The 27,429-nt window shown below is 35.2% G+C and overlaps 1 protein-coding gene across 10 annotated transcripts; it reads right to left on the bottom strand.

Moving 5' to 3' along the window:
* Positions 1 to 975: 975 nt before the first annotated feature.
* Positions 976 to 27,090, bottom strand: LOC125670186 (high affinity cAMP-specific 3',5'-cyclic phosphodiesterase 7A-like). 10 transcript variants are annotated; one of them, XM_048905209.2, is made up of 15 exons: positions 26,931 to 27,069; positions 13,202 to 13,363; positions 10,980 to 11,040; positions 8,837 to 8,911; positions 8,327 to 8,469; positions 7,298 to 7,361; positions 7,054 to 7,149; positions 6,096 to 6,196; positions 5,632 to 5,763; positions 4,969 to 5,060; positions 4,469 to 4,550; positions 4,141 to 4,206; positions 3,084 to 3,180; positions 2,314 to 2,394; positions 976 to 2,020 (listed from the first exon to the last, which is right to left on the bottom strand). In XM_048905209.2, exons 3-15 carry the CDS (start codon positions 10,984 to 10,986, stop codon positions 1,119 to 1,121), a joined length of 1,938 nt encoding a protein of 645 aa, XP_048761166.2. In that variant the 5' UTR covers positions 10,987 to 11,040; positions 13,202 to 13,363; positions 26,931 to 27,069; the 3' UTR covers positions 976 to 1,118. The 10 variants fall into 10 exon arrangements, with proteins under 10 accessions (XP_048761166.2, XP_048761162.2, XP_048761160.2 ...); XM_048905205.2 differs by lacking the exon at positions 26,931 to 27,069 and adding an exon at positions 15,106 to 15,875; XM_048905203.2 differs by lacking the exon at positions 13,202 to 13,363 and having other exon boundaries at positions 26,931 to 27,090.
* Between the last annotated feature and the right edge of the window lie 339 nt (positions 27,091 to 27,429).

Here is a 27,429-nt window from a genome sequence, read left to right as displayed (position 1 = left end):
AGCAGGATGCAATTTAACAAAAACAAGAGATACTGTGAGCAATGCTCACTAAGAATTCCCGCTTACCCCAATCTCCCAAAGGGTGTTGTTAATAGGTATAAATTACCGCTTTCCTGAGTGTAAAAATAAAGGTATGCCTTTGTAGAAGAAAATGGAAAATATAGTCCGAACACAAATCCATGGTATAAACCTATAATTTTGACCTTGAGATCAAAAGCCAAGGTCATAAAGAGGTCATGAATGTACATGACACATAGTCTCATGGTGATACACCCATGTCTTATGGTATGACTGTCAAAACCCTATAATCAATTTTGACCTTGAGGTCAAAGTTCAAGGTCATGAAGGTACCCGACACATCGTCTCATGGTGATACACTCGCGTGTCAAATATGGTATGCCTATGTCAAAGAACAAAGAAGTTATGGCCCGGACACGAATCCATTGTAAAAAACCTTTAATTTTGACCTTGAGGTCGAGGTCATGAAGGTACACCACACATTGTCTCATGGAGATCCACCTGTGTGCCAAATAAACTTTGACCTTATTGCACCGAAAAGCAATAGGGGTCATCTAGAAAACATGACCAACCAATCAAATAAAAGGAAGACTCTCCCTCTCTCACTGATTGCTACCTTTCTCTCATTTTATGTTTAGGTAATCACAGCACAACAAAACTTTCCAAAGTGACTTGCCAGAGTATTCATATTCTCCATAGTGATCGGTCAATCTGAATGAGATATATCAAATACAGACTTTTTTCCAGTCATTGGCATTGTCGGACATCTGCAGGGTTTAACATCTGGTTTATTGACAGACCAATTAACCAACAGGTGCAGAGTAATACTCTTCTCTTACTTGAAGAGGGCATAAATATGCACTCTACCTATTAAGTAGTCCTGTACAATGAGCTGCATTAAATGTATTTGCTAATTTCATGGTAGACTATTATATCGTTAAAATCAATACAAACAAATTTATAAAACTATGACAACAATTTATTTAAATGTAGATATAAATATATATATAAATTTCTTGTCAGTTGTTAAAAAGTAAATAATTACCCTTTTAAAATTTTCTTACAAATATTAAATGGTTTACAAATGTACAAATGAAAGACTAGTGGGTTTTGGGTGGGACTGAGGAATTTCCAGCTACGTTGAGACTTCCTATACAGTCTGGGTCACTGATACACTTTACTTTTCCTATACAGTCTGAGTCATTTATATGCTTGTTTTGCTGATCACATTTTTGAGCACATTTATTGCTTGACCATGGGAATGTGTTCAAGTCTGCAGGGTGACTAGGATCACGGTTAGGGGAGTTCTGAGGTACAGTGAGAAATCGAACAATGCTGCTGTGAGAATTTGAGTACAATGGATCCGTGACAACGGACAGTCCACTGGCCAGTAAACTGGTCTCGTAACTGGTTGTGAGATTGGAGATTTTTGGACGAGACATCAACTCCTCCATAGATATGCTTTTGTTTGCCAAGTTGTGACGTTGTGCAAGTGTAGATAACTTGCCGGAGAGTTTCTCAAGAGAGGATGTATGAACTAACATGGCAGTGGGTAAACTCTGTCGCCGTAGATACGGAGACATGGGAACACTGTCTCTACGAATAGTCACACACGTAATCTCCCGTCTGACATATGCAGGAGGCATGCTATGCCGTCTCTGCTCGGGATCCCAGCCATTTTCTGTGATTTCACGAACGGGAGATAGACTCCTACAACTGCCGCGGCGGCTGTCTGTACACAGGGAGTTATTGTCCTCGTCAGTGATGTGAATATAGTTCAGAGGAAGTCTTCCATCCTCCACTGTGTCACTTTGCTCTTCTTCATTCACCTTCTCCTCCTCTGTTGACTCCTTAGATTTACATATCTCTCCCTCACTTTCGACCACACTCTGCCAGTATTTCTGATTTTGTGCAATATTGTCTAACATCAAATCACTGAGCTTTGAAGGAAGAAACTGTCTCCAGGCGTAAAACAAAGGGCTTACCACGTACTCCATAAATCCTGGAAACAAAGATTGAGATGCATGGGAAAAGAGTGGGACCCATTTTACATATGAATCTTTCATGATGAAAGTTCTGACCAGCTGCCGGACTGAATCAACAGCAAGATTAGAAGGGTGGCCTCTTCACCAAAAACTTAGCATTAGTGATACTTTATCTCAATTAGATTTTTCTTCTTTACACCATGTTTTAAATTAATGAAGCAAGTATTTATCTTCATATCAAAAAACCATGCAATTTTGAAGAAAATAGTTTTTGATAATGATTAAAGTTTAGAAATAAATCATATCTTACCAGCTTGTATCTTAGCTGTTGTCATAGTTACTCGGTTACACATGGGTGTAACAGGAACTTCTAACTCCCTCTCATAGTCACCTGTCAAAAACAATTGTGTATCACTGCTGAGTACATTTTACAATAAAGCTAAGCCTTTATTCACCACTAATCGTATTTACATTGGACAATCTGTGCAGCATACATATTGTTAAATTTAGCCCCAAAAAGGATGTTTCATTTGGAAGGCTTGTAGACATTTTTAAGCAGCTGATTTTGGTTATATTCTAGATTTTGTACTAAACATTCTCACATCTAGTCTGAACAGACTTTTTTGTAGGTCTGCTAACAAAGCTATAGCTTTAACAAATCCATTATACTTATCAATCCCTGTGACCTTGACCTTTTCTAAACGAGCCAGCTAGTTTGGGATTATGGTACACATACTGGTCACAATGACCTCCACAATCCCAGCATTTTTTACATTTCTAGCGCATACAATTTTTGTTACTGTCAATCTCCATGACCTTGACCTTTTCCAGATGACCTCAGTTGATGAAGAGAACCTTGAACAGCAGGAATCTGTATTTCTAAGTAATGACCTAAACTCTATAAAACTAATCTTTTCTACTGAAAAAATCTACATGTGTACCATACACCTTTCCAGAAAATTGACAAAATCAATCTGAAAATATTTGATGAAAAGGTTGGAATGGAAAAAGATATTTCAAAATTTGTACTGTTACCCATCCCATACTGTTGGGGGTGGGTACCACAATTGTGAAACTTACCCTGTCGAAAGAACTCTTGGCAGACTCGTTCACTCCACTGTTTACTTTGACCAAATTCACGACACGGGTTACATATATCAGCACATTTTAATGCTATCTACAATAAAAATGGAGCATTGCAGTTACTGGGTGTCGTAATCGTATGAATGAAAAGTAAAACAAGAGATGTTTGTAAAACACATATGCCCCCCATGGTGCAAAATTGAAAAGGGTTATACACAAGCATTATTTAATTGATAGTAGTATCATCAATTTAAAATACTGAGCAGACAATATCTTCCTATGTCAAGAGTGGATTGACCATGTGACCTAAAAATCAATAGGGGCCATCTACTCCTTATGCTGTAACAGTGTACCAAGTTTGGTGTCAATCAAGCATATAATTCTTAAAATATAGGAGACAATATATTACTATGTCCAGTTCAATCATTGTCCTTTGACCATATGCCTCAAAATCAATAGGGGTCATCTTCTTCTGAAGATGTATCAGTGTACCAAGTTTGATGTCTGTCAAGCAAAGGGTTCTCAAGATATTAAGCAGACAGTATATTCCTATGTCCAGTTTGACCTTGTGACCTCAAAATCAATAGGGGTCATCTTCTCCTGAAGATGTACCAGTGTACCAAGTTTGATGTCTGTCAAGCAAAGGGTTCTCTAGACATTGAGTGGTCAGTATATTCCTATGTCTAGTTTGACCATTGATCATGTGACCTCAAAATCAATAGGGGTCATCCACTCCTTAGGATGTACCATTGCACCAAGTCATGTTTGTCAAGCAAAAGGTTCTCAAGATACTGAGCGGACAGTACATTCCTATGTCCAGAGTAGATTAATCCTTGACCTTTTGACCTGAAAAACAATAGGGGTCCTTTTCTACTCATAACCAACCCACATATGAAATATCATTATGATCAAGTGAATGGTTCTCAAGATATTGAGTGGACAATATCTGGTCTATCGACCGACAGGTGCAAAGCAATATGGGGGGCATAACAACATCAGATGAACCCCAATTATTGCAATAAAACTTAACCTCTTCCAAGGGTTTAAGTTTTACCTGTAACAAGAAGATTCGATCCTGCAAATTATTTTCATAATCTAAGTTATTTTCATCCAGGTATTTCTGAAATAAAATAAAAAACACCTGCACTAAAATGCTTGAGGGTTCTCTTTCAAAACTAAATCAATAAAAATTACAACAATTCCAACTGGATTCTTTTCATTGCAATTTCTGAAAATGCATTGTATCTAAACACTTTATTCATAAACAAGGAACTTCACTAAATGGATTTAAATTTGATTTTCTCATCAAAATGCTTTATGATTGTTGTGTACAAAGTAAGCTATGTTTGACAGTGATAGTTTTATTAAGATGACATTCATACCTTAAACCGGCTAAGAAATTCCTGTTGTCGAGTAATATCAGTTGCTAATATCAAAGAACGAAGTTGCCATGTTATTTGGTTCCTGAAGCACAAGAAATATTTTAAATAATTTGGAATCCCAAGACAGTCAAGAGCTTATTAGTCTGTCAAAATATTAAAAATCAATCAAACATGGTTATATCATTGCAGCTACATGCTAGAAATGACTTGGATGTTGTTTGTAAGTAAATATGTTTTCCTGAACTAAAGTATTCACAAATTGTTGACTGTGTAAACCAAGTTTTATTCGCGATCACTATTTTGCGATTTATCAGTGATGAACTGGTTCACGGAGACTAAATTTTGCGACTGGGTTAAGAATATTTTAAACATACAAGAGACTCTTATTTAAAAGAGTGAGAAATATTCACAATGATGAGGTCCTTGCGAACCTCGCAAAAATTTCTTGCATGTGAATAAAAGATGGTTTACAGTGGTTAACTTTGAAAAAGAAAAACTACCATGAGTCTTGGTCAAAATGGCTGAACACTCCTGTCTCATAAAATACACCAACTGCACAGCGCCAATGATGGTTCTCCAGGACTGAAGTGTTCTACAATCATCATCAAAATTGTACTCTTTTGTTCTTTTCACAGGTTTACCAACACAAAAGAACAATACATTTTTCAAACTCTCAAGTGAAACACTAAGAAATAAGACATATTTGTAAAACACTATGCCGCCTTCCTCAGCCAAGATTATTTGTGGGAAATTTGACACAGACATTGCTGTAAGTCACAAAAATTTGACCTTGACCTCTCTGCTAAGGATGAAGTTGCCATTCTTTATAGATCAAAGTCATCTTCAATCTCAGAGGCATTAAAGCACATGTGTATACACAGCTTCATGATCCTATATAAATTAACATTTAGTTCCATTGTTTATTTGTATTGTGTGGGTATAAATAATGGAGCTTGGGGTAATTTGCATAATGTCAAACAAGACATCTATTTCACATAATTCATGTTGTTTCTTTTAATCATAAAAGTAGTTTTTTTGGTATGTTTTTTCATGTTGAGTGCAAAGGTCACTTGCCTGTATTTGTGATCTACAATCATAGGTTTACTACTGACAAAAGCAAAGATAAATTCAAACAAAGTAATGTGATTGGTTGAATCAGTTACCTGGTATAGATTTGCCAGGTGATTGCCTGTTTTGATCAGAAATGTTTGGTTAACCCCTGGGTGGTCTAGGTCGTGTGTCATGGCTGCCAACAGAGAGGTCATGACCTCAAATTTTGGGATCCAGTCTTTTAACTTTGAAAAAAAAACAACAACAAAAAAACATTTAAATCATTTCAAGCCAGAGTGAATTCAGTGAAAATATTTCAGAAATTTACATGTACCATCAAGAAATCTACAAAGTACAGAGTTATGAGAGAAGTTGAAATTTCAGTTATTTTCAATACAATTCTATGTTCAATGAAAGTACAGTTGTATTCAATCATCACATACAAGTACACAAAGTACAGGAGAGTCCTAAAATTCATAACAGGCATTCAAATTATCATGTACATTAAGTACAGCAAAGTTCTAAGATGATCCCATGTAGAACAGCAATAATCGGTACATCACTATTATACACTGACCTTGACCTCCTGTAGGTAGCAATGCATCGCCTGGGTGACGTCTGCTGCATGGACAGAATTGTGGTAAGGATTATTTCCGTGGTAACCATTCTCTATCAGAGCTGTAAAATATGAAAAAGGAAAGGTTTCAGTACTAGAGAAATAATTACCGACGGGCATTTTGAAATACTCCATATCGGACAATTTTGGTGTCGGGAATATTCAAAGGATTTTTCTAAACGTAATTTGAAATCTTAGCATTTTTTCCATTTAGCAAGTATATCCCTTATCATGAATTGAAATTTTAGCACCTTTAGATTTGGTGAATTTGCACATCTGCCAAAATTTCCAGTATGCCTAATTCACCCAAAATATGACATGCCATTTTGGAGCCCCCCTCCCCCTCCCCCCCCCCCCCCCCCCCCTGCTAAACTATAAAATTATACTGATTTTTGTGGCTCATTGGGTAGAGTATTTATTTTGTGACTGGGATTTTGGGTTTTGAGCCTTGCTAAATCTTAAACCCAAGTTACAAAAATAGGTCATGCTCAGCATTTAGAAGTGAAATTCATAAGACTTTCAGATAAGACCTTAAAAATGGAGGTCCCATGTGGCAGCAGACAGTGCTGCGATACACATTTCTCACTGCTACATCGCTGTGTGTCAGGCATAGGTCAATAGGTCAAACTCTGTAGCACTTCTCCTACAGCTGGTATATCTCAATATGTAAAAATTCTCCATCTCCACTGACCAGTAAATTAATTTTTACTGGGAATTGACTAATCTTGTAAATCTGTGAGGGTCTCCAGCAATATTCATCATGTAAATTAGTTATTTACTAAATGCCTCATGTACAGCAATATTCGTCATATGAATTAGTTATTTACTAACCTGCACATATAACAATACTCATTATATAAATTAATTATTAACTAACCTGCACATACATCAATATTCATCACATAAATTGGTTACTTACTAAATGTCTGCATGAGTTTGATGAAGTCCAATTTGAATGTGGAGATGAGATTATACTTCTTAAATAAATGGATGGCAACATGAGTCAGAGACCTCCCTGTCAAAAACACAAGAGTTTAAATACACATATTATTCCTATTATTCACGGAGCTTTTTAACAATAAATCATGACAATCACAGCAATATTAACAGAATTTAAACATGTTAAAGCTGCAATTAGTTAGTTAATGCCATGTTTTACTCACCCCCCGTTAAAACGTCTAAATTGAAAATGTCAAAATTCCATACACTAAGTTGACTCATCAGCTCCTAAAAAGAAAACAAACACTTGTTTTAATTACCAACTCAAATCACTGTAAAACCATCTATTTTCAATTGTGTTAATGAGGATAACTGTATCCCTGGGTTCTTATCCTCAATGAGCAAGAATCTCCCACTAAAGTAAGTCCCAATGAACACTTTTTTTTCTCAAACCATAATACGGTTGATCTTTGGTATCTTGAAAACCGATATCTTAAATACCATAGATATGTCAAAGTGATTCGGAAGTCCCAACCACTTACTCTTTGTATTTTACCCTTGATATTTCGAATCCCTGAATATATTCTCGATCCCATCAATTTCAAGATAACAAGGTTTGACTGTACTTTGACCCTGAGAAAATTTTTGATTTATAAATATTGAATACAGAAAAGAATTGGACAGCTGGCTATAAGCCTATAAATGTCTTCAGAGAAAATAAATGATTTTACAATATCAGTCAAAATGTACTCACAACACAGTCAACCAATATGTATCACAATACCAATCTTTATCTGTGTGCACTTAATCCAAAAACATTCCTTGTCAAAATTCAAACATCCTTAAAACAGTTTTCCAGCTGAAAAATTTCAAATAGTCCTAAAACAGTTTTTCTGCTAAAAAATCAAGACCAAAGCTCCTGTAATTTCTCTTATCTTGACATTAATAAAGACACAGCATTGCTGAGAACCCCCTTAAATGTGCATCATATTGTATATGTGACCTTGATTTATTACCTTTTAACCCCTAAATCATAGGCATCTTCCTCTCCCCATCTACAATGTAGATTTCCGTAACTAGTACGAGACTGAAATCTGAAATGTCCGTGATAATGAACTCTTTAAATGGTGTCCACAAAATCGTTGTGGACACATTTATAAGCTATAAATGAGCAAATTATCGTACAAGCTGCAATTTTGTGGTGAGGGGAGGATTGCTGAGCTTCACTGGGATTTCAGACTACGGGCCTTTACCTGAGCCTGCTGAGAATACTGTTGGTCCAATAGGGACTGAAGTTGGCGGGATGCATTCTCTGTGGCATTGCGTTTTCGCTGGTGTTTGTTAAAACTTTGAAAACGGGAAGATAATCGTGATTTTTGATCTGTTACCAGCAACCCTGAAAGAAATACAAGACTTAAAATTAGACAACCCTGAATATAATATAAGATTAAACATTAGACACACCTTTATGTGGCCTTATCCAAACATTGAAAACAAGAAGCTGTAGACAGTCATGTACTTATTCATTTATTTTCTATCTTTATGAAACCTATCCTTGAAAATGAGATTAAGTTATCATATATAACACCGTATAAGCAGAATTTTTAGTGAAGACTTAATTTTGGCATTATTAGTGATAGTGATGAAATTGCTAAATTTAGATATTGCCTAAAATTTATTTCATATTGGATCGTTTTGTTCTGAGCTCTATCATGTTCTGTAATTTGCAAGTTAAACTGAATGGCATTTGATATATGACCTACTTTCTAGAAGTTTGCGATCTTGAGGATTTAGAGTTGCTTTCTCCGTCTTTGATGTCACCTTCAAACGGACATCACCTATAAAATAAGAGAAAATTGCAAAAAACACACCATCAAAAAAATATCATACTATAACATCACTTAAAATTTTTTGTGAAAGCCACATCACCAAAGAGCAACACAGAAATTGCATACTACATCAACTAAAATAATGAAATAATAAACCATTATTACATTACATGTTCTATACTACTATATGATGGTTATGAACTTTGATTTTTTGTCCTTTCATGCAGGATGATTGGGCTGATAGAATTGACTTTTGCTTTTTTAAAATATAATAAATATCGTAACTTATTGTACTTTTCATATTTGAACCTACTTTTTATCTATTATGTTCATCAATTAACAAATCTGCAAAAACAATTTGGAATTTTAAACTGAGACAATTTAAATCTTATATATATCAGCACATGTACATTAGGAAGATAGAGGAGCGGATCTCGAACAGAAGAAACCATACAAACCAAATACATGTTCACATAGAGTAAGAAATAAAATTTAATCTCAGGAGGCCTATAATTGCACATCTTGCAAACTGTTACTGACGGTTTTTATTTCTAAAAAATGTGTGTGTCTACTGATAGTATAAATATATTCATCTAAACATTTCCAAAACAGTCCTGTTTGGTCTGTCCATTCTTAATTCAGATGGGGATTTCACATGGGTGGGAGTAAATCTATATTTTTAGTTCACATGGGATGGGGGGGGGGGGGGGGGGGGCATAATATGTTATCCACACTGTATACTTAATATGGCGATTCTTATTTTATTATAGTTTAACACATTAATCAAAATGTATATCTTGCTAACTGCCAATTAATGGTTTTACATGTCAAACACTTCTGAAGATATAGTGCTCTTTTAAAATCATCCCTTAGATAGTATGCATAACAATGAATTATAAATTATACAAAACTTGCTTCCCCACTACACAATAGCCTATCTCTAAATCAATTAAAAAATTAAAGAAAGGGTCAAATTCTATTAAATATGGGTCCATTTCAATTAGAAAGTTGATCTATTTCTAATTGAATTGAATCAATCTATATTTATTCATTGAATTTAACTTTATCTCAACTTCGTTTAGGAAAATGATCAATAATTTGAAGATAGGTCTTAATTTGAAAGGATAGCTTAATAAGATTTCGAAATTATTTCACTTATATAGTCATCACATTAATGCATTATTCAGTATACAACTTTCACTTTCAAACAAAGACCAATCACAACAAACCACATGTAATACATGTACGTTCTTCTTTTATTCTATTAAGGCTTCAAAATCCCAATGTCTGATTTGAACTCCCAAATTCACTATAATTATCTTATATCCACCTGTGCATGCACGAGTTAATGTCCAGTGAAGTGTCACTAGTACTTGATATGGATCAATATTCATCATGTTTAATTTTAAGGGGCTCTTGATGAAAAGTTTAAACTGTTAATTTAGTTTTTAGTCCTATATTGATGCATCGTCACAAAGCACGGGTTATTGCTTCCATTCCATTTTGTGTAATGGAAACAATAATCCCCCCCCCCTTTCCTTTCAAACCCATAGGATGGCCAACTTAGAGAGATGCAACTATATTATTACAGAGAGCATCTTTAATGATTGATTGTTTTCATGTCCTGTCGGGAATTTTTCACCAGCTATTAAGTGAAGTACTGTACATTCAGACTTATGCTTAGCGCTCTATGCCGTAGCAGTGAGGGTTCTTTATCATGCCAACGCCTGGCGCAACATGGGGCCTCCATTTTTAAGGTCTTATTTGAAAGACCCGTGATTCTCACTTCTAAACGCCAAGCGTTTGGCGAAGGAGCAATCACTACCTATCTTAACATTTTAGGTTTGATGAGGCCATGGCACGAGTGGGGCTCACACTCTAAACCTCCCGGTTAAGAAGCGAACGCTCTACCGCAGAGCTACTGTGACTGGTGAGAGCATCATCAAAGTTCGCTGACCAGTATATCATAGTCAATATACATAAATATATATATATACATTCTATCATGTAAGTATTTTGAAGCTTTGTTAAATTGACACACATTACTAAGAAATTATAAATATGCATAAAAACATACCCAGCATTCTGACATAAATTGCATTGTTGTCGTCTCGTCCAAAGGAAATTCCACCTCGTCTCTATAACAAAGAAAAATATTTAATGTTCTAAAATGATGAGAAAGAGATAAAGAAAATGGCAAAAACTAATGTAACAAGTACCCAATACCATTCCATGCGTGAATACGAACAAAATCTGTTTGTGAAACACTGGACAGGTCATTACCCAGCCCTGATGAACGAAGTTCAACGCAGTAAGTTCATTTTATACATAAAATGAATTTTTTAATTTCCTGTTAATTTAATGCCCATTGTCCCTACATTTAACCCTACCAGTAAATATAAATCACAGATTTCATACTTTAATTAGCTACATGTACAGTTCATTTATGGAAGAATAGGGTTTGTGATTCAGAACAGTTTTTGATTTTTACATGAATTTTTTTTTTTAATATTACAAAAATCTGAATATGAGAATAGCTCTTGAGCTAAAAAACCTTTAATTTTGTATCATATCTGTGGTGAAGTCCATAAGCTATAGGTGAATGTTACCTGATTAGTAATTACCGTGAATTGAGGTGCAAGAAGTAGTATTAACAGTTGTATCAATAAATGTATATAATTATAAAATAAATTGATTGCAGGTTATTCCATACAAAATTTTCAAAAATATCTTAAATTTTTGGTTATTTTGAAGTTTGAATGACAAGACAAAATGGCTGCATGTATTGATTTACTTACATCGTTGGAAACCCACGGTCAGTCGCACTTCTTTAACCTCCCATGGGACACAACACTGATATTTTCGTATAACTCATTAAAATGCATGATATTACATGACCTATCGAGGACCAATGGGAATCGCCCGTAAATCTTCCCGAAACTCTAAGTGTCAGCAGCTCATGAAAGTTTGTGTTTTGTTGTGTCACTGATCAAAGATCTGGGATACAGGGCTCTGATGTCAAAAACTTCACTTGAACAGTACAGCTATGCTCTAGTCAGTACCTCAACTTTCACCCAACAAATGCATCATTTGCGTTTAGCCTATGTATGAATAAATTAAATTGGGTATGTAAATTCAACGAGTGAATGGTCACCAGATGAAGGAAGAAAGAGATAAGTTGTTCGGTATGTTTATATTTTGAATAAAATTAATTTCAAAACAAACTGACAAAGAAGTTGTAAAGCATCTCCCTGAAAGCTTTGTAACTTGTCAAAATCTTTGCTTCGAAAGCCATGTTATTCTATGCTCCCAGCCAAATACTGGAGATAAGGGGCTTTTTCATTGGTTGAATATCACCATAAGAATGGTAATGCGGCCAATTGCATAAAGGAGCCAAGACACACCTTCCAGCGAAAATATCGGCATTGTGTCCCAAGGGAGGTAAAAGAAGTGCGACTGACTGTCGGTTTCCAAGAATGATGTACTAATTGACATCAGAATGTTCAAACTACTGAAAAAATTAAGTAGAGATCAATAATCATGATGTGAAACCAGCATCGTGCACTGATATTGCATACCTAATGTAAGTTAGTAAATGGTTATCGATATATTTTTCTTTCAATTGTCAGACAATGTGTTACTCTGAATTGACTTTGTGACTGATTTCTGCTGGTCATAGGGTTTGTTCTGACTCATAACAAAGGTTACAAGGTCAACGATCATGGTACCAAATGAAGTCTTAATTGTAATAATAAATCTAAAATATAAAAGCCCTATCTTATAAAATAGTTATTAAGGAGATATTTCCTAGGTTAACTTTTCTTAAAAATAGGTCAAACACCAAGATCAAGGTTACAATGTCAAACACTGGTAAAAAATTCTTAAAAGTATGAGTAAGGTTAAAGTTTTGGAGAGTCAGAAAGACAGGACAAAAAACAATGTGTCTCTGACTTTAGTTACAGAGACAATAAAACAAGAAGCATTTCAGTCACACCCTGATCTGAATCTTGAAAAGACTATGGCATTAATGAACAACTGGATGCAATGAAATCAAGCACTATTTTATACTCAATTATAGCTGTGTTCCGCAAACCTGTACCGAATTCACCTATAGCATAAAACATGCTATCAGTAAATAGCCTTGTCAAGATATGACAATTTCACGTTGAACTTGAATTAACACCACCTTGGCCTTTCTGTACAAGTAGCTTCTTCCTGTGATATTCGGTTAAACCCCAGTACATCACTTGACAATGTGATTGAGAATATAAAATGAAAGACAAATATCACATAACATACCTCTGTGAGTAATTGTACTGATGTGTGACCTTGGACGGGGGTCAAAAGGTTACTTGGAACAGTAGGGAGGGAGGCAATAATCTTGATCCATTAAAATCAGACTTGATGGTGACACCTTAAAATCTGTCTGACAGTGTTGTTAAGTGTAGGTTGTTTAGCAAACTATAAGAAACATAAAACTTGCCCTCAAGATATTATTTCAACCTACAAACTATGTTTTGCCTTATACATGCTTAAGACTGTTTCAATATTTTGAGATAAAACAACTTTAGGTGTCGTTAACATATAAAAGTGATGAGTTTCTGGGTGACATATTCTAACATGACTGCATCTTTTAGCCTGACAAACACAATCTGAACATTAAATCATTTTCAATTGATAACCATGCATCTTCTGACATTTTTTCATATCAAGATTAAAGATGAATAAATCTGTACATGTTTTTGCATTTAATACATTTCCTCATGAATGTGTTGCAGTTGTAAACAATACGAGTGAATACAGAACTACTTGTTAAATATAGTTGGACTGTTTCAACAGCTGTGAATTCAGACAGAAATGAAAGTAGAATGTAAATATAGGAAATAAATGGTATTGATATAGCATTAGGCATCATTAATTCTCAACTGAGAAGGAGAAACTCAAAGTATCTATTTCCAGATCATCTTGGTGTACCATTGGTACATCACGTCCATAAATATCAAAGACCTTGTCCAAATGACCTTTGACTCTTAATCACCCACCTCATCTCTCAGATCTATCCCTCTTAGCAATAATTCATAAAAACCTCTTTATTTTGATTATTTTGCATTAATCATTCATGTGAATATTGCCTTACAGGGCTATGATTGGAGTAAAGTACTCTGTATCTAAACTTCTGAACTAGTCTCCACAGTCAATTAATTCATAGTACAAAAGTAACTTCCCCCAGCATGAACAACACAGTACAATGTAACTAGTAACTACACCCAGCCTGAACAAAACAGCACAATGTGACTAGTAACTTCCCCCAGCCTGAACAATACGGTACAATGTGACTAGTAACTACCCCCAGCCTGAACAAAACAGCACAATGTGACTAGTAACTACACCCAGCCTGAACAATACGGTACAATGTGACTAGTAACTTCCCCCAGCCTGAACAAAACAGCACAATGTGACTAGTAACTACACCCAGCCTGAACAATACGGTACAATGTGACTACTAACTTCCCCCAGCCTGAACAACACGGTACAATGTGACTAGTAACTACACCCAGCCTGAACAACACGGTACAATGTGACTACTAACTTCCCCCAGCCTGAACAAAACAGCACAATGTGACTAGTAACTTCCCCCAGCCTGAACAATACGGTACAATGTGACTAGTAACTACACCCAGCCTGAACAACACGGTACAATGTGACTACTAACTTCCCCCAGCCTGAACAATACGGTACAATGTGACTAGTAAGTACACCCAGCCTGAACAAAACAGCACAATGTAACTAGTAACTACACCCAGCCTGAACAAAACAGCACAATGTAACTAGTAACTACACCCAGCCTGAACAAAACAGCACAATGTAACTAGTAACTTCCTCCAGCCTGAACAACACGGTACAATGTGACTACTAACTTCCCCCAGCCTGAACATGGTACAATGTGACTGATAACTACCCCCAGCCTGAACAACATGGTACAATGTGACTAGTAACTACCCCCAGCCTGAACAACACAGTACATTTGAGTATACTTAGTCTCCACAGAGCAAGAAATCGACAATCAATTCTTTTAAAATACCACCTACCCACAAGACAGTACAAAACTAATGGTACTGATCTTGACCCATATAAAAACATACACAAACCCTCTACTCAACGTCAGTGAGCACAAATTGTAAATTCTCAAGGCTACGATGTACCTGCCTTCCGTCTCACAGTAAACAAGTCAATTGCTGATTAGCTCTGTGTAATCCTGTAAGTTACATCCTTTCTGTAGTATCTCTCTGGTTTATTGCAACACTGTCAATGCACATCCATCCACAGTCATTGATCAGAAACTAGTAACCAAAGCTTTGTTTCTGCCCCAGGAGTTTGACGCGGGTCCCCGAATCCACGACCTGGTGTACGTTTCTATAAGCCATTACAGGTAACAGTTGGACGTTTACCCAAAATGTTACAAAATCTAGGTCCACAAAGACGTCATATCTGTGACTTGGAGGGCACCTGTTAAGTATCAGATGATATAATGGCCTCGCTGGAGTCTCTGTTATTTTATCTCAGGCCATTCACAGGGATCTGCTCGTCAGTTAAAAAGCCATCAAGGCAGCTTCTTTCAAATTTTCTCTCACCTGGATTTAAATGTCTTCATACAAATTCTTTAAAAAATTGATAAAGAGTTAAACTATTGATGGGCTATATGCTTACTCAACTAAGGGGAATGATTTTCAATGAAAATCTCCTACATTTTGAAGATTTTGTGAAACTTACTAATGCGTTGTTAATTCAGCAATGACGCAGAAGTCTACAGAAGTTGGGGAGATCTGTATCATTAATTTTTATTTTGACAGTTGCTACATCACTGAGTATCGGCATAAATCACAAGTGTGACTGTCTCCCACAGAATATCGAGCCAGCCAAGCAGCAGGGCTAATTGGTTGATGTAAAAAATGACTTCATTACAAATGGAAACACATACATTTGATTATGCATACCATAAATTAACTTTCAATAAGACCCAATGCAATTTTGTTTCCCTAGCATAGAAATTTGGTCTCCCCGTCATAAATAAGAAATATTTACATGACATAAATCAGATCCTCACATTGTGTACAGTGTTTATGTACAGACACCGAATCAATAAATCACTTGATTTTGTTCCCTGATTAAAACCTCTGCATGCTTTAACAGACACAGAAACGATTACATCTGACCTGGAAGCACTCCCTGGTGTAACTGTGCACACTGTCAGTTTAATATCAGAGTACACTATGTGCTCGGAAAAACAATTTCTGCTTTCCAACACAGATCTTATATATCCCAGAAAGTTCAAAAGCTCACAGCCTCTGTTGCCAGATCGAGTTTAAAATTTCCTACCAGAAACAGGACCAGAAATGAAGATGTGCCCCCTCAGCAGCACTCTGGGCACAGTAATCCCCACTGATTCTCTTCATCATAAATCAAATTTATCTGCTGCACACTCCACTGATGACAGCCGATGTACACAACATTTATTCTAGATCTTAGGATCTGAAAGGAGCATAAGAATCTGTGTGTACAGGCCTAGGACCTCATCCTAGATTTATAGGAACAACCTATGTACACAGGCCTAGGATTCAGGATCTGAAAGAGGAACAACAGACCTACATACACAACACTAGCATCTCATCCCTAGATTGAGATACATAAACCCTATAGCATGGACCTCTACCAAACTTTGACCTTGGTTGTCCGATCTCACAAAACCTTTCACCATTCTACCGCCATGCTTCCTTACATTCCTGATCACACCGTTATTACGTGCTATGCACACTGACAATCAACGATTGATTTATGTTTTTTTCTCTCCCTGCAGTTTGTGTCCTTTAGTGCAAATACTAAAATCTCAGACTTTTTCCCTGTTGATCTGACACTCACCACCTCTGTGTCCTCCTCTGATGATTGTGGGAACTTTAGCCTGACTCCACCCTGTACTAAGTTCCACGGTCGTCCTCCACACACAGAAGTTGTAAAGGGCAGCATGTTTCCTTCAAAGGGCCTCCTCACATTTCCCTTCCCCCAACATTTTCCCCCTCTCTGAAAAGGTTAGATAAGGTTCCACAATATAATCACCACTGGTAAACACTACAGTCTGAACAGCATGGGGGAGTCTTATCTCCAGAGGGCACCTGCTGAGGGCATTGTGGTCAGTTTCTCTGCCTTACCAGGTCAATGAATGATTTTCACTGAGCTTCTCCTTGCTGTGCATGTGTAATTCAGGCAGAGTAAGATTAGGAAAAGTTCTCTCCTCCTCAATCTGATTGAAGCATACGCACTGCACACACTATGTATAGTTTGACCTCAAAGAGGGCAAAAATTTATCAAAAGTCACTAAGGCCTCTGTTGAATAAGTACACAAGAGCTATTATTTTCATACTTACTTAATTCTCCTGGTCGGTGATAGCAAGAGAAAAATAATGCTGATTATAACTTAATCTCCAGCTGAATGGTGAGTTTTAAACCCCCGACAGGTGCTATAAGCCATCCAAGTCTAAAGTCAGGTCTGGCTTTGGTGTGAGCCCTCTCTGTAATGGCCAAGTTAATGACCATCAGGTGTTCTCACATAACTGCATAATTAGCACTAACATTGTCTCTGTTGTTCCACAGCACTGACTATTCACGAAGACCAAATGTGATGAAAGTCATCCATAGAAATTCTCCTATTACCAATACTACAGCCCACAAGCTTCCCAAAGATTAAACTCTCCCCATCATCCATCTACCAATTTCATCAAACATCTCAAAATATAAAAAAAAAAAGTTCAAATATTTATCATGTTAGAATTAATATCCTGAGTGGAACACTGATATATTATACAAATGCAGAGGAAGACAACAGTCAACCTATTTTCATCGAGTGTGAACTTCAACATAAAACAAAGTGAACACAAAAAGACTAAGTACATTATATTTTGACTGCATGCACAGACAAAAACTCCCAGAGTGCATTGTACCCACTGTGAAATTCTTCCTTCAGTGCACACTCAACTTTTCTTTGAATGTTTTTTTTTTGTTTTTGTTTTTTTTTTACATGTAAGGGATGGATGGACTCTGACAAATGAGATATATTTACATCACTGTGTTATCATAAATCTAAACAAGGTGAAATATGTAAATACATTTAACAGGTTCACTTTATTACTTATTACTATTTGTGTTCAGCATTCTCCGGTTCATATAACACATCTAACAGTTCCACTCTATTAATTGCTATTTATGATTCAGCATTCTCAGGTTCATCTTGATACATTTAACAGGTTCACTTTATTACTTGTTTTAAAATATTCATGTTCAGCATTGTTTACATAATACGTACATCTAACAGGTTCACTTTATTACTTGTTATTCATGATTCAGCATTTCCAGGTTCATACCAACCCCAAGATTTATGTTGTTGCCTTGACTGTACTTAATAAATACATGTACAATGTATATATATTTTAATCAAGCTACTGTAACCTACCCACTGACTTCATAACTGACTATTGGTGACCATAACTAAGTTAACATAACCAACCAAATGACTATTAAACTATTCTGTCTCAGCTGACTACTGTCAAAATCTTTTTAGTTTAAATTACTTCATAGTCTAGTCATTTTCCTTCATAAGTGCTTGACTAGATCGGGAGGACATGTGTGTCCTCAAGTCGACTCTAAACTGGATATAGACATTATGTCTACATAGCATTCTGAAGAAGAATAAATATCAAAACAAAGAAAATCCCACTCCCACATTTAAAGGGGCATGGGCACAATTTGAAGTGAAAATTTTCACACACACACCCCTATTTTGAATGTTTACAATGCTTAACTAGGATATTTCAGCAAAAATTTTAATGTCAGTTGTTGAGTTACATTCACAATAATTATTCTTTGTGATGTAAACAAGGCTCCTGCCATGTTTTTGTTTACTCAGTACATAGATTGCTTCATAGAAAATATCATGTTTAAGGAGGCATGCTACACCAGAGAAATTTGATGTAGATGAAAAGTAGAGGATAAGTACAACAATATTTTGAAGTTGAAAATTTTCAAATTTACTTCATTTTGTCAAAACATAGTTTTAGTAGAAGATTATCTAAAAAAGATTTAAAACCCTTGCTGGACTCGAACCTGCGATCTACAGTTCAGCAGTCGATATGCTAACCTACTGAGCTACTCGGCTAGGTTGATTCAAATTGAAAAGGAAAAGCAAAATATTGCTGATATTAATTTTTTCCTCCATGTTTTTAAAGGAAGTCAGCCATTATGACGATGTAGAGTACCTCCTTAAAACAAAATGAGATGTGACAAACACTAGGAACTGCTTAAAAGGACTGGTTCACGATTTTTGATAAAAATATTTTTTAATTTTGATGGTAAACATTAAAAATATAACTCATTTAATATTGACTGCCAAAAATTTGACCTTCTGAATGCAAGAATAAAAGCAATATTTTAGCCTTAAATCTGTATTATGTAAACAAAGACTCGAGTCTTTTTATGTATACAAACAAGTAAAATATTGATTTTTAAATATAAAGCATCTTAATTTTACATAGTCACAAATTTTAACTTTAGAAGGACACATTTACACCCAAAATGCTTGAAATGTGAAAGATATAATAAACTTAGATCGATATCCATTACTTTTGAAAATATCGTAAACAATGATATACCGCAATCTTTGTTTACAAAACAAATAATAAACTCTCTAAAATGAGCTTGTGATAATGTATAACTTTAATTTTTATGTGAATTCTTTTAAACACATTAGATAGTAGATTTTGATCATAAAAAGTGAAAAAGAAAATTTGGGGGGGAAATCGTGAATCAGTCCCTTTAACTGTGTTCAGAATTAACTTGTAAATTGAAAAAATCTGTATAAATGAAACTTATACTAGTATATTTAACCTGTGTAAACAAATACATGACACAAATCTTGTTCACATAGAAATATTCCACAAATTGCATTCTTAAAACACAAGGAATACATTCCTTACCCTCCCCCCTCATAGTTAACTCAGTGGATTAAAACTTCTCACAAAGTTCAGTTGAAATTTTAAATTTTTTTGTACTGATTATTTTATGATAAAATAGCAATTTTTCACCAAATATGAAAATGGAACATTTCTTAACTTTTTCTTACCAACAGAAATACCACCATACAATTATTCTACTATCTATCACCCTTACAATTCTTCAATATTCATGCTGAAAGTCTATGTGAATCCATCAAAAATCTCTCTCTCTCCTCTTCCTTCTCTACCCCCCCCCCCCCCTCATAATGAGAACCATTTGTCAGTACATTAGTGTATTAAATCTTCAGGGAAAACAAAACAACTGCCCATTCTACCACTACTGCAGTCAGAATTTCTCATACTGATCTACCAAACAATCGCATCTATCGTTAGATCTATGCAATTCCTACATACTTATCCTATTACCGGTAGATGTACTTACTGGTCACAACACATCCAACACTAACACGTCGTGTAGGATATGTAATGAGTTTACACTCAACATGGTGTTTCGATACTTTTATTTTATTTACAACAACATACACCGTTAAAATACTCTGTTGCTTTAATTAATTGTGATCTGTGAGTAATTAACTTTGCATTGAATATTGTGAGAAATTGAAATCACACCCCCCCCCTCCCCCCCACCACCAGATTAGGAGAGCTAAACAATGGTATCTGAGTGGTGACTATCTATGATGGTATCCTCATTTAAAAGTGCTTGTCACTTGGATAAACCATTCTTTAGACAGATATTAAAATAACATCATGAAAGCATTATTATAGATACGTACCTTTACAAAATGGCATTTACATCACGAAGTTATGTCAATAATATCTGCATTTCTATATCTGCTCATGTCACTGTTCTTTGACAAAACTTGTAAAATAATTCAAAATCTCTAACCTGAAGCCTACCATCAATTCTTTCTCTTTTATATTGATCAACATCGTCTTCTAAATGGGCATTTTAAATATATGCATCTCAATTTCAAACCAGATCAACTGAAAATCTACAGGGAACCATTCAGGCATAAATTTGACATCATGAATAATATGTGGAACATGTAATGCCTCTCATGTCAAGTAGCATTGCTTGTTGCTACTGGTAGATGAAATCACACCAGAAGATGTGTTCGTTATCAAATGTCTCTTAACCAATCAGATTCCAATAATTTGAATTACATGAAAGTCAAATAAATATAACCATCTCTTACAATTCATATCTGTTATTGTTGTTTAATGTGACGTCTCATCTTCAGTGCTTCAAATGATATCCTTTCTCATGCCTTGTTTCACATCCATTAAATCACAGAGGAGGAAGCTATAGTGGGAGTGCACCTGTACTTAAATTGACAGATGAGCACACCTAGCTTGAACATTTCCTAATTAATACACTACCGTGACTTCATCACACTACTAAAAATCATCTCATTTCTTTTCATCTACTTTTGTCTTACTCCTTAGATCTACACTCCCTGGTAACTGTACGCTTTACACTCGCGATTGTTACCTTTTTATACCCATGTGTTCGACATTTCAAATGTCAGTCCATGTGAGTACTGGTGGTACCAATAACAGCTTGTGACATCATTGTGAGGTTATTGAAAAATGGATCCATTCCCCGCAGTAAAGCTTTCTCCGTTCAATATTCAGAATGAGTTGATTTTAATACGAAGATTTTTTTCCCTTCTTTTACTTTGGAACTATTTCCAAACAACATGACACATTTAATTCTTTTTTTTCCCCTTCTTTGTTTTTTGATTTAATAAGCCCGTTAAATAAATTCTTTTTTACTTTGTATCAAAATACATAAAACATGACATTTAAATAAAAACCAAATAAAAACCTGTAAGGAAAATGATTATGAGGTCAAATTGTTGAACTCTGTGGCAGTAAAAGTACAGTCAAAATTCAGGACTTGGTACAAGACTATTCTGATGAAAATTTATCCATACAACAAATTAAGATTGTTTGTTAAATCAGTAAAAGTACATATTTCACATTACAAATGTGTTAAGACAAGTAATCTTTATGGAGTTTTAAGAACTCTGTTGCAAATTATTCATCACAAACTTGTGAGCCGCCTGTGATCGGTCTTCCATAGAATTCGGTAAGTATTATACTGGGAAATTTTTTATTTCCATAGCCTTCCTGCACTGCCGGTTGTACACCATCATTAAACATTAAATATTAAACATTAAATCAGTCGATCATGACCCCGGTCAGTGTAATGGCTTGGTCAGTTCAGCTTGACCAGATATTTATGGTGATCCACAGGAGAAAGAACATGTAGATAAAGTATGTAATTGTAACCTAGGTTACAAAAATAAGTCTCCTGTCATCTGTGCCCTTAAGGAATCAGTACTCAATATTTAGAATTACTCCAGGCCTTACCATAAAGAGCAAGAAAATAGAGATTCACAATAGGTCGTTAATTTGTAGGAGATAATGGAGATTATGACATGTTTTATGAACACAATATATTTGTCATTATTTCAATGCATTGTTCTATGTTTTCACGATTATCCCTGTCCACGTCAGATTCAGAGAAATTGATGTGTGGGGAGTAAGCCATTATCAGAGTAGAGAACAAGTTATCAAGGATTTTTGATGGATCATTCAATGATGGGGAATCTCTATGACAGATTGAAATTTTATCAGTGTTTTAATCCTAATGCCTAATGTTACATTTGAAGTTTATGAATGATCAATCACTATAGCTTTCAGTGACATCTGATGAAAACATCTCATTTTATTTTTATTTTGATGGAAATTAATTTAACTTTAAAAGTTTCAATTATACCCCCCTTCCCCCATTAGGTTTTAGAACAGTGAGATTATTTTAAATGGCCCAAAATTTTGTGAGACCCCATAAATCAACAAAATTTCACTTACTTGATGGCCTGACTTTAAAATAAATTGGCATAATACAGAAAACCCTGTTAGCAATAATAATAAAAAATTCTCCATAAATCAGCAAACGATCTGAGAAATGATTGACAAGGCTGAGTAGATATGGATATTGTCAGTAACGTCATTTACGGAGCTGTCAAAGGAGTTGGGCGTCGCCTTTGAAGTTCCCCCTGTACATTGTCAAGTTTTATTTTCTCCAAGTTATGTGATGCAATTAACATTCTATAATGTGTAACATCCTCTGACAAATTTATGATCAGCTGCACTACAATTTATATCATGTATAGTATATGTATTCATATTACATTGGTCATGAAATTAAGAAAAACTATCACAAGAAATTTCCTTTCTCTTAAATTTTCCTTTTTCTAGCACATAAATATATTTGTTCACACAAAACTTCAGTGTACCTGGAAAAGCAGTTGTTACTAAGGTGGTTCACTGCACCTTCAAAGAGTTTTAGCACAAAACAATTTAATTATGAGGGATGTGATGATATGTAAATGTACATAATTATGTCAAAACTCCAAAAATTATGCAATTTTGGATTTTAAAAAACCCTCCAAAAATCTTGATTTTCAGAAATTCATTTCTGATGCAATAAATATGCACAGAAGAGTCTGACAGATTTGAACTAGGGATCTGCAGGTCACTAATCCGAGTTACGATGATGGACAAACAAATACTGAAAAGTTAAAACGGGTATCCAAGTCCTATTCATTGGTAATATAACTGACTGAAAGCCTCAAGGTACATTAAGAAAGTACACCATAATCGAAGGGCCCCAGGAAAACCCCCGACTCCCTAAAAATTAAGGAAAACACTGAACCTGTTATCACCACACTGTAAGACCTCTAGACCACTAAGTCAACATACCAATGTTTCAGAACTTTCAGTCAATATGTAATCATTAATTAAACCTCTCCAAAGAGTTCTAAAAGGTGAGTCACAATTCAGTCATACTGCTTCAAGTCAAACTATATTTTTCATCTGCAAAATTTTACAGGAAACAAGCATTCTGAGAGTATTGCATGGCAATACATAGTCCCCTACTGGTTGCAAAAATTACTATACCACAACAATATTCAAAGTTCATTATGTAGGTTATGGTAGAAGGGAAAATTGGGGAACCAGGATAGGAATGGTTGAGAAATCAACTACAATTCAAGTAGAGTCTAGGCCAGGAAAAAAGACAAATTTGTAATTAGTTATAGGTCTTTAACCAAGTCAATAAACTGTGAAATGTAGGTGATCATGAATAATTTAGCTTCATTTTTGTATTACTATGAGTGTAGTACTCTTATCTACAACAAGAGTACCGCAAACGGCACATAATACGCCCGTGAAATGCTTACATAGGGTGTTTTTCTTGTGCTATAATTTGTATAACTTTGCTTCAGGTAGTATCAGCCATCATGAGGCTGTGACAAACTTTCATATGAACAAAGGGTCTTAGCTTAAAAATCGAGATTTCCTCAAAATGAACCAAGTTCAACAACCTGTAATTTTCTAAGAAATGGAAGAAAATCAAAATCCTTTCCCAGATGCACATCTTCAATACCCATACAAACACTCCACAAAATAAGATGGTCCTCACTTGAAAACTGTGGGAGGAGTTGGGCGGACAAATTATGTACCCTTCATAGAATATTAATTTCCAAATAAAGGGGCAAAACTCCTGGAAAAAAGGTCGAAATGGATCAAAATTGCAGTATGATCTAGAGTGACCCACAAAGAAGCTACACAGCAAATTTCAGCATGATATGTGAAAGGGAAATGAAATTACCAGAACGGACAGACGGATGTACAGACATCACTGTACCATAATACGTCCCATCTAAATACGGGCGTATAAAAATAAGAAACTTGGATGTATACTAACAATTCATGCTATTTTTCTAAGTCCATAGCTTAATGAAAAATCAACGAACCAAGATGAAATTCGAACTTGATCTGTAACTCGTTATGGCAAAGCAATGTACCAAATATCAAATGAATATCTGCAAGAACAGAGAAAGAAAAGCGTGGAAAACTGAACTGACAGACAGATGGACGGAGCGCAAACCTAAAGTCTCCTTCGTTGGTAGGGGACTAATAAAATCATTTACAAGACCTGTCCCGTTCTTGTGAAATTCCTCAGAATGGATGACTTCTTCATATCACCAAAAGATCAGATTATAATGGACACAGATTTATAATGGACACGCATCTTCTCGTTTTCTTTACATTTTGGTACACAATGACCTCATGTGTAAATATTACTGATAGCTAAAACGTGCTGTCTTAATTATTTTCAAATTCTAAAAGTTGTTAATATTCCCCACCTATATTAATCACTGCACTGAAGATCAATAGAATTGTAGGCCAGACACACTCTTTCAATACATTTCTTTTCACAAGATGCCGCAACTATCTCACTACAAACTTATTCAAGGTAAACATTCATTAATACTTGTTTCTAAAGAAATATCAAAGAAATCTTTTATTCATGTATTGTCGAAATACCATGCCTTCTTCATTTGTGCATAGAATAATTCTGATTGAATCAGTAAATACTTGTGATTAATCACAGTCTACACAAACTCAAGATATTTTGAAATAACAATCGTAAGATAAATACAACAAAAGTTGCACTTTTTTATAAAATATTGTCTCAGGAGGCTGAGGACATTCAACATAAGGAGTTTTATATCTTGTTCCCCTAGTTCTTGGTCTGTGAATTAAAAACTCTGCAATCACCAAACTATGGCTATTGCTTACTATCAGTCCGTGACCTGGGTTTCTCTAAACAACCATGGGCTGGGATCGTTGATAAACACGCTGGACAATGTGTTATGTAGGAACTTTCACAATCCCTTCTTTACAAAGTAAAGGCTTCAACATAACAAAAGATTCAAGGGTGACAACTCTTACCTAAGTTAGTTACCTTACTCTCAAATATCGATAAAAGTTTAAATGCAATCAAAAGTACTGAATAGAACTATAAGCATGTGAATTCTGGCATTTACATGAAATATGCCTTTTTAAACATGGCAAAATTAATTAGGTGTGATATTGTACTAGTGGTTTTTTATTTACCAGCAGTTCTAAATGTGCAATCCATTACAATCTTGATAAAAAGGAGAAATGGATACCATAGTATTATATTTATGCAGATGCAGGTTTTTCTTTATGTTTGCTTTCTGTAAGTATATGAGCCAGCTAAATGGTTAACAGCAATGGCTACGACACTGACTTGACATTTAACCCTGTATTAAAGGCATCAAGCTTGATTGGTCTCCTATCTGATATCTCAGCGGAAAGGTGGCAGATTTAATTTATCTCTTAATTAGATATAGGAAGGCTCTTTTTTGTGTAATATTTACATTTAGCAATATTTTGTCCAGTAATAAACTTTTGATGTTTCATTGTAACATGCAAGTGACCTTCCAATTTAACATTAAAATAAAACCTTACAATCAAAGTTCAAACAAGTAAACTTATAAAATGTAGATGGAATAAAATAATTTAAGATAATTATTAATTACTTCTAAATTGAATTTTACTTGTTCAATCTAAAATCTGCTAAGTTTGGATGTCTGGTTGGTGACCAGTTTTCATGAAAATTATCTAAATGATGAAACACAACAACAAAAATTGGGAGGTAAAAATAATCTCCATTGAACTTCTAAAGATCTGGAAAACAAATTTAATTCAGCTCTCTTCCAACTCGCGAGTCACAAATTATCATACCCGAGTGTCAACATTGTACAAGGATGAAACAGACAGCGTGAATTCACAAATCCCTAACGCTTTAACCTGTTAACATCTCTTAAAATTTTATAAGGTTTCAACTTCATAGGAATATCAAATTACACACACTCCTTGTAAACACAAGGGGTTATGAACAGTTAATGAAGACGTAGATCTAGAACGTGGGAAGGAATTCCTTAGTGTTTACATCTACGGTCCTACTTTTTGTATCAGACATATTATGTGTACACACTGACGATAATCTAACATGTGTTGCCTTTAGTACATCACTTTACAATTACAGACTAAGCAGTACTCGATTTCTCCTCTCCTTCACTTACCTCAAAACGAGGCTTAGTCAGACTGACGTAACTGTCACTTGAACCAAAAGAAATGGCTCCTCTCCTCCCTAACGCTTTTTGGGGCACCTGCAGATCTAACGGACGTGGTTTAATGCAGTGCAAATCAAGACTACATACTTCCATAGCAATTTTGAGAGATGGAGGCAAGATAACTCGTACCTAAACTATTCACCCCCCCCCCCCCCATCCCTTAATTTCAAAGTCAGTGAAAATTTGTTCAGGAATATAGCTCTTTTCCTCCTCTACTTTGAAATAATTGCTCCTTGCAGATTTCTTTTGTTTTAAATTCTTTTAAAGGTTTGTAGTCGATAAGGCTTTAAAATAAATCGGTAGAGTCTCTACACAAATTATGAGAATCAAGATTACAAATTTTCATGGACAAAAAATGTAGTTTTTACAATATGGAGTGAACAGTAACAAAAGGCGGATATTATCCTTAAAGAACATAAAAAGTTTGTGTTCCGAATGTTATTTCCGG

The sequence above is a fragment of the Ostrea edulis genome, chromosome 4, assembly GCF_947568905.1.
Source record: "Ostrea edulis chromosome 4, xbOstEdul1.1, whole genome shotgun sequence".
Taxonomy (NCBI): Eukaryota; Metazoa; Mollusca; class Bivalvia; order Ostreida; family Ostreidae; genus Ostrea; species Ostrea edulis.
The sequence above is the reverse complement of the archived record's forward strand: the minus strand, read 5'-3'. Positions and strand labels throughout refer to the sequence as shown.

What these genes read in the sequence shown, in the direction of transcription:
- LOC125670186 (XM_048905203.2), bottom strand. Translation starts at nt 27,074, where the DNA reads ATGGAAGTATGTAGTCTTGATTTGCACTGCATTAAACCACGTCCGTTA. An exon ending in AGATCGCAAACTTCTAGAAA is followed by an intron (nt 8,470 to 8,836) that starts GTAGGTCATATA and finishes TATTTCTTTCAG; the next exon opens with GGTTGCTGGTAACAGATCAA. An exon ending in ACCTGGCAAATCTATACCAG is followed by an intron (nt 5,061 to 5,631) that starts GTAACTGATTCA and finishes TGATGATTGTAG; the next exon opens with AACACTTCAGTCCTGGAGAA.